This window comes from Mandrillus leucophaeus, unplaced genomic scaffold, assembly GCF_000951045.1.
Source record: "Mandrillus leucophaeus isolate KB7577 unplaced genomic scaffold, Mleu.le_1.0 Scaffold55, whole genome shotgun sequence".
NCBI classification, from domain to species: Eukaryota; Metazoa; Chordata; class Mammalia; order Primates; family Cercopithecidae; genus Mandrillus; species Mandrillus leucophaeus.
In genome coordinates, this window is record NW_012105919.1 from 3,001,123 (window position 1) to 3,008,855 (window position 7,733).

At 42.5% G+C, this 7,733-nt stretch overlaps 1 protein-coding gene across 1 annotated transcript in view; it reads right to left on the reverse strand.

Annotated features, from left to right (window-relative positions):
- The window catches only part of NAA25 (N(alpha)-acetyltransferase 25, NatB auxiliary subunit), a 90,246-nt gene that overhangs the window by 41,951 nt on the left and 40,562 nt on the right, over positions 1–7,733 (reverse strand). The window contains exons 8-10 of the mRNA XM_011997899.1: positions 7,132–7,221; positions 4,343–4,512; positions 1,450–1,562 (exon numbers count right to left, since the gene is read on the reverse strand). Of these exons, the coding sequence (XP_011853289.1) occupies positions 1,450–1,562; positions 4,343–4,512; positions 7,132–7,221 (373 nt within the window). The remainder of the gene's footprint in view (positions 1–1,449; positions 1,563–4,342; positions 4,513–7,131; positions 7,222–7,733) is intronic.

A 7,733-nucleotide genomic window follows, 5' to 3' on the forward strand; every position in this document is an offset into this window, starting at 1 on the left:
GAATAAAGTGTTGCCCAATTCTCAAAAGTTAAAAAAAAAAAAAAAATCCAGGCACACTGGCTCACACCTGTACTATCAGCAATTTGAAAGGCTGAGGCAGGTGGACCACTTGAGGTCGGGAGTTTGAGACCAGCCTGGCAAACATGGCAAAACCCTGCCTCTAACTAAAAATACAAAAATTAGCCGGGCATGGTGGCATGTGCCTGTAGTCCCAGCTACTCAGGAGGCTGAGGCATGAGAATCCCTGGAATCCAGGAGGCGGAGGTTACAATGAGCCTGGGCCACAGAGTGAGACTCTGTCTCAAAAAAGAAAAAAAATTAAATAAACGGAATCATACTATGAGTAACTTCTGAGATTGGCTTATTTCACTCAGCATAAATTCCTGGAGAGTCAACCATGTGGTTGCTGTGATCTCAGATCACTGCAAACTCCGCCTTCTGGGTTCAAGCAATTCTCCTGCCTTAGCCTCCCAAGGAGCTGGGTCTACAGGTGCTCATCACCACACCTGGCTAATTTTTTGTATTTTTAGTAGAGAGAAGGTTTCACCATTATTGGCCAGGCTGGTCTCGAACTCCTGACCTCAGGTGATCCACACACCTCAGCCTCCCAAAGTGCTGGGATTACAGGCGTAAGCCACTGCACCCAGCCTCTTTTTTTCTTTTTTTAAGAGACAGAGTCTCACTCTGTCACTCAGGATGGAGTGCAGTGGCATGATTACAGCTCACTGCAGCCTCAAACTCCTATGCTCAAGTAATCCTGCTGCCTCAGTCTCCCAAATAGCTGGGGACTACAGGCACGTGCCACCGTACCTGGCTGTACTTCATATTCATAAAATGACAAAATTATAAAGACAGAAAACATAGTAGCTGCCCAGAGATAGAGATGGGCGGGTGGCTATTGTTATTAAACGGTAGCATGTGGGATTCTGGTGGTGGTGGGACTGTCCTGTATCTTGACTATGGTAGTAGTCACACACACCCATACGTACCACATACTGCACTAAATCCACACATAACACCCAAACACATAAAAATCAGTGCATGCAAAACTGGCAAAAACTGAATAAGTTCAACAGAAGAGAGGAATGTCAATTTCCTAATTATATTATACTATAATTGTGCAAGATGTTGCCATTGGGACAAAACAGATAAAAGATATATGAGATGTGTTATTTCTTCTAACTACATGTAAATCCTTAATTATCTCAAAATAAAACAGTCAAAAAAAGGAGAATCCACCATCTGTTAGGGCTTTACTCCCATTGTGACTTAACCAGAAATTATGCCTTCAATGTTGTAACACATAGAGTACTTAGCTTGACAGGGCAGTTATCATTGTATCTCATGATTATCAGCTCCACACATTTTAGAAAAGAAACCCAAACATTTAAACTCTGTGTTTCAACAAATAGAGGCACCCAACAAACTTCTAAACTGTATAGTACTTACTTTTGTACACTGCGTAGCAGGTAAGAGGTCAACAAACACCTTAAGGTCTGTAAAACAACAAGGTTTATCGCCAAACTTTTTAAAATATTGGAACATTAATTCTTCTGGATCACCTGGGCGACGGGAAACAAAATCACTTTATTACTCATGAACAGAAGCATTTTCTATTTAAGTGAGAATCTAATTTGAAAACACTCAATTAAAACAAAATTTTGCTTGAGGCTGGTCCCAAGATAGTGGGTTATCTCAACTGCTTGTTCAGTTACAGACTGAACTCACTGTCCTACTGTTTTCCCCCTTTTCACCACTGCACCTGACTAGTCTTTAAACAATAAAAAAACGGGCTGGATGCAGTGGCTCACACCTGTAATCCCACACTTTGGAAGACCAAGGCGGGCAATCCCTTGAAGTCAGGAGTTCAAGACCAGCCTGGCAACATAGTGAAACCCCATCTCTACTAAAAGCACAAAAATTGGCCAGGTGTGATAGTGCATGCTTGTAATCCCAGCTGCTCGAGAGGATAAGGCAAAGGATCACTTGAACCCAGAAGGTGGAGATTGCAGTGAGCCAAGATCATGCCACTGTATTCCAGCCTGGGCAACAGAGCAAGACTCCATTCAAAATTTAAATTAAAATAAAGATTATAAAATAGGCTGGGTGCAGTGGCTCATGCCTGTAATCCCAGCACTTTGGGAGGCCAAGGTGGGCAAATCACCTGAGGTCAGGATCACCTGAGGGCAGATCATCGAGACCAGCCTGGCCAACATGGAGAAACTCATCTCGACTAAAAAATATAAAATTAGCTGGGTGTGGTGGTACGCACCTGTAATCCCAGCTACTTGGGAGGCTGAGGCAGGAGAATTGCTTGAACCCAGGAGGCGGAAGTTGCAGTGAGCCGAGACTGCACCACTGCACCCCAGCCTAGGCAACAGAGACAGACTCCATCTCAAAAAAAAAAAAACAAAAAACTGTAAGCTAGGCCAGGTGCAGTTGCTCACGCCTGTAATCCCAGCACTTTGGGAGGCCAAGGTGGGGAGATCACTTGAGGCCAGGAGTTTGAGACCAGCCTGGGCAACATGGCAAAACCCCATCTCTACTGAAAATACAAAAATTAGCCAGATGTGATGGCGCTTGCCTGTAGTTCCAGCTACTTGGGAGGCTAAGGCAGGAGAATCACTTGAACCCAGGAGGCAGAGGTTGCAGTGAGTGGAGACTGCACCACTACACTCCAACCTGGGACCTGGGCAACAAAGGGAGACACTGTCTCAAAAAAAATAATTATAAAATAAAAACCCGTAAGCAAACTCATAGTATAAGCAAAGAATTACTGCTTTCCTTTAGGGACGTGGTAATTTTTCCAGCAAAATTGTGAACTAGTACAATGACGACATCCTTTACTTATTGAGCAATAAGATCATAAAGAATCATTTTATAAAAAGATCTAAAGGCTTCATCAAATTTCCTGAAGGATTCTCTCAATGCTTTACTATCCACGTCATTCTTTTCCGCTATCTTGTCATTATCCAAGTAAATTTTCTCTTCACTTACAAATTGCTAATTCCACCAAATATTCTTTTGTCAATAGTTTTTTGAATGCTTCGAGCAGATTTTCAAGAAACATTTCATCCACTTCATGAAACTTTTCCAAAACTGGCAATTTTACTTTGAAATTGATTTTGACTTTATTGTTTTTGAGGGTTTTTAATTTTTTTTTTTTTTAAAGACAGAGTCCCACTGTGTCACCCAGGCTGAAGCCAGAGTGCAGTGGCACGATCTTGGCTAACTGCAACCTCCATCTCTTGGTTCAAGCGATTCTCGTGTCTCAACCTCCCAACTAGCTGGGACACAGGCACACGCCAACACACCCAGATTAACTTTTTGGTTTTCTGTTTGTTTTTTGAGACGGACTCTCACTGTCACCCAGGCTGGAGTGCAGCAGCACCATCTCAGCTCACAACCTCCACCTCCCAGGTTCAAGCAATTCTCCTGCCTCAGCCTCCCAAGTAGCTGTAACTATAGGCGTGTGCCACCGCGCCTGGCTAATTTTTTGTACTTTTAGTACAGATAGTGTTTCACCAAGTTGTCCAGGCAGGTCTTGAACACCTGACCTCAGGTGATCCACTCACCTCGGCCTCCCAAAGTGCTGGGATTACAGGCATGAGCCACCGTGCCCAGCCAATTTTTTGTATTTTTAGCAGAAACAGGGTTACGGCCATGTTGCCCAGGCTGGTCTTGAACTCCTGAGCTCAAGTGTTCCGCCCACCTTGGCCTCCCAATGTGCTAGGATTACAGGTGTGAGCCACTGCGCCCAGCCAGGTTTTTTCATTTTTTATTTTTTGTAACTAAATTTTTGAGACAATTTCTGGCTGTGTCACCCAGGCTGGAGTGAAGGCGCAATCTCGGATCACTATAACCTCTGCCTCCTGGGCTCAAGAGATTCTCCTGCCTCAGCCTCCTGAGTAGCTAAAACTACAGATGTGCACCACTATGCCCAACTAATTTTTTTGTATTTTTTGTAGACGGGGTTTCAGTTGCCCCAGCTGATCTCCAACTCCTGAGCTCAAGCAATCCAACCACAACAGCCTCTCAAAGTGCTGGGATTACAGGTGTGAGCCACCGCAACCAGTTGATTTTGATTTTATTGTTGGGTCAGCAACAGAATGCCTGACAAAGACTCTGATGGAACAAGGAGATAAGTTAATGTTAAGCCAAGATGAATATATGATAAAGGACTAATTTTATAAGTGATCCATTCATTAGCAAATATTTTCAGGCTATGAAGACATCTGCTTCCCAAACATGACTCTATCCAGTGTAGATCTCAAATAAAGAATATAGCACTTGGGTATTAAGGGCATTCTCCAGGCTTCCCAAATATCATATGGTTTCTTACCCAGTTTGTACTCATCGTTACAACCTTGACTTCGTAAACGCCTAATCAGCTCCAATTTAGCTAGATGTGGTCCTCGGAGATGGCGAGAACTTTTAGATTCTTCCGTTATCCGATCTTCTATAAACTTCACAGCTTCTTCTGCAGAATAATGTACTTCTCCTTCTAAAGAGCTGAGGAGAAGCACGTGAAAAAGGTATTTTATTGCCTCTATCATCCTTCCCAAAGCTTAAAGTCAAGCCAAACTCATTTAAAAAAAAAAAAAAGAAAAAAAAAAACTTTGATAATTATAAAATAATAGAAAAAGGAATAAAAGAGAACTATGAACATATTCTAACAGATAACATGTTATAAGATTACTTTCAATTTTGGCATTTGATTACTGCGGCATAACTTAACCTTTTTTAAAAAAGAATGAATAATTTTGTCTATATGAAATATTGCCTGGCCGGGCATGGTGGCTCACACCTGTAATCCCAGCACTTTGGGAGCCCAAAGTGGGCGGATCACATGAGGTCAGGAGTTCGAGACCAGCCTGGCCAACATGGTGAAACCCCACCTCTACTAAAAGTACAAAAAATTAGCCGGGCGTGGTGGCATGCACCTGTAGTCCCAGCTACTCAGAAGGGTGAGGCAGGAGAATCACTTGAACCCGGGAGGGAGAGGTTGCAGAGAGCCAAGATCACGCCAATGCACTCCAGCCTAGATGACAGAGCGAGACTCCATCTCAAAAAAAAAAGAAAAAGAAAAAAGAAAAAATATTGCCTAATAAAAATATAAGGCTGGGTGTGGTGGCTCACACTTGAAATTCCAGCACTTTGGGATGCTGAGGTGGGAGGACTGCTTGGGCCCATGAGTTTGAGACCAGCCTAGGCAATGCATGGAGATCCCATCTCTACAAAAAATTTTAAACTTAGCCAATTGTGGTGGTGCACACCTGCAGTCTCAGCTACTTGGAAGGCTGCTGTGGGATGATCACTTGTGCCTGGGAGACAGAGATTACAGTGGAAGGCAATATCACACCACTGCACTCCAGACTGGGTGTCAGAGCAAGACCCCATCTCAAAAAAAAAAAAAAAAAAAAAAAGGCCAGGCATGGTGGCTCACACCTGTATGGGAGGCCAAGGAGGGTGGCTCACTTGAGCTTACGAGTTCAAGATCAGCCTGGGCAACATGGTGAAACCCCATCTCTAAAAAAACACAAAAATTAGGCAGGTGTGGCGGTTCATGCCTGTAGTCCCAGCTACTTTGGGGACTGAGGCAAAAGGATCACTTGAGCCCAGGAGTCAGAGGTTGCAGTGAGCCAAGATCACACCACCGCACTCCAGTCTAGGTGACAGAGTGAGACTCTGTCTCAAAAAAAACAAAAATTAAAAATTAAATACACACTCACACATATATTTTTGAGATGGGGTCTTGTACATTTTACCGCTTTAAGAATGAAAGCTGAAGCTGGGTGTGGTGGCTCACGCCTGTAATCCCAGCACTTTGGGAGGCCGAGGCGGGCGGATCATGAGGTCAGGAGTTCAAGACCAGCCTGGCCAGCATGGTGAAACCTGTCTCTACTAAAAATACAAAAAAAATTAGCCAGGTGTGGTGGGGAGCGCCTGTAGTCCCAGCTACTTGGGAGGCTGAGGCAGGAGAATTGTTTGAACCTGGCAGGCGGAGGTTGCAGTGAGCCGAGATTGCACCACTGCACTCCAGCCTAGGCAACAGAGAGAGACTCCGTCTCAAAAAAAAAAAAGAATGAAAGCTAAGAAAAATTAGGTAATGTAGTTAATATTATGAAGCAAGCATCAGCTCATAACTGTCATCTTGGATCTTACTTCTGTATTGATTTTTTAAAAGATGCCATTTATTCATTTACCTCTAGATGCCTATAAAAAGGAAAAAAAAATTTTATTGTAGTACTGCCTACAATAGCCAATAACAAAAGGACAAAGGAAAAAAAAAGAGATCTTCAAAAATCCAAGTATCATCAATAGGGAAAAGGCTAAATGAATTATGGTACATCTGGAGTACTCCTAAGCTGCTGGGGGGAAAAAAAAAAATGAAAGAGATCTATATGTACCAGAAATGAAAGATGTTCAAGAAATATTTTAAGGCAGAAAATAACAGGTTGCAAATCATGTCTAATACAATCCCATTTTTATATTAAATATAAGGATAATTAAGCTGGGCGCAATGGCTCATGCCTGTAATCCCAGCAGTTTGGGAGGCTAAGATGTTGTGGTGGGTGGATCACCTGAGGTCAGGAGTTCGAGACCATCCTGGCCAACACAGTGAAACCCCGTCTCTACCAAAAATACAAAAATTCGCTGGGCATGGCGGCGGGCACCTGTAGTCCCAGCTATTCAGAAGGCTGCGGCAGGAGAACTGCTTGAATCTGGGAGGCGGAGGTTGCAGTGAGCCAAGATCATGCCATTGCACTCCAGCCTGGGTGACAAGAGTCAATCTCCATCTCAAAAACAAAAAAAGAGAAAAAGAAAAAGAATAATTATCTTAGCATAAACATGAAAATAAATCTGGCAGAAAGGCACCAAACTGTTAAAAAGAGTTATTTCTGGAATGGTAAGATAAGTGGAAATTAGCACACCACATATTTCGGCACTAACGTGATTTTTAGAATGAACTTGTGTATTTTATACTTTAAAAAGTAGGAAAAAATCTCTTACTTTGAAAGGAATACTTTATTGAGACAGAAAAAGAGAATTCAATTGGCTTATAATGAAATCCTTTCACTACACTATATTAAAAAGCGCCATTGTAATTCAGGAAAGAAGACAACTTACTGTTCACCTTCAGCAGGAGGAGTCCAGGCCTCTTCAATCAGTCGAAAGACAGAATCGAAATAAGTCAGATAGAACTGCCAGTCATCTGAGCTAAAATCAGATTGAATGATGCACACAGGATTAAACTCAAGTTGTGACAGATCTGCCTTAGGAACCATGATATTCAATTTATTTTGTAAGTTACATTTTAGTATGTAGTAGGTTGGCTCACCCGCACCCACTCCATGTTTCCTTTGCAACTCTAAAAGGCATTCCAGAGGCATTTTCAAAGTAATACTACTTTGTATTTGTAAAGACTAGTAAGCTACTCTTTCCCTCAATAAAATGACCAGGTCTAGAAAACTAATATTCATAACAGACAAGTCCCCACATAAGCACTTCCAAAATGGAGGGAAGGGGAGAGAAGTGCTGTAGCAACGAATGAAGGCTCTCTCTTTCAGGGGAATACTGAATTTGAGAAATTAATGATTTTCAGTGTTCATTCTTAAACCCTAACTAGAATTCAGCACCATGATTACAAGTATCTTTTTTTTTCTTTTTGAGATGGAGTCTCACTCTGTCACTCAGGCTGGAGTGCAGTGGCACGATCTCAGCTCACTGCA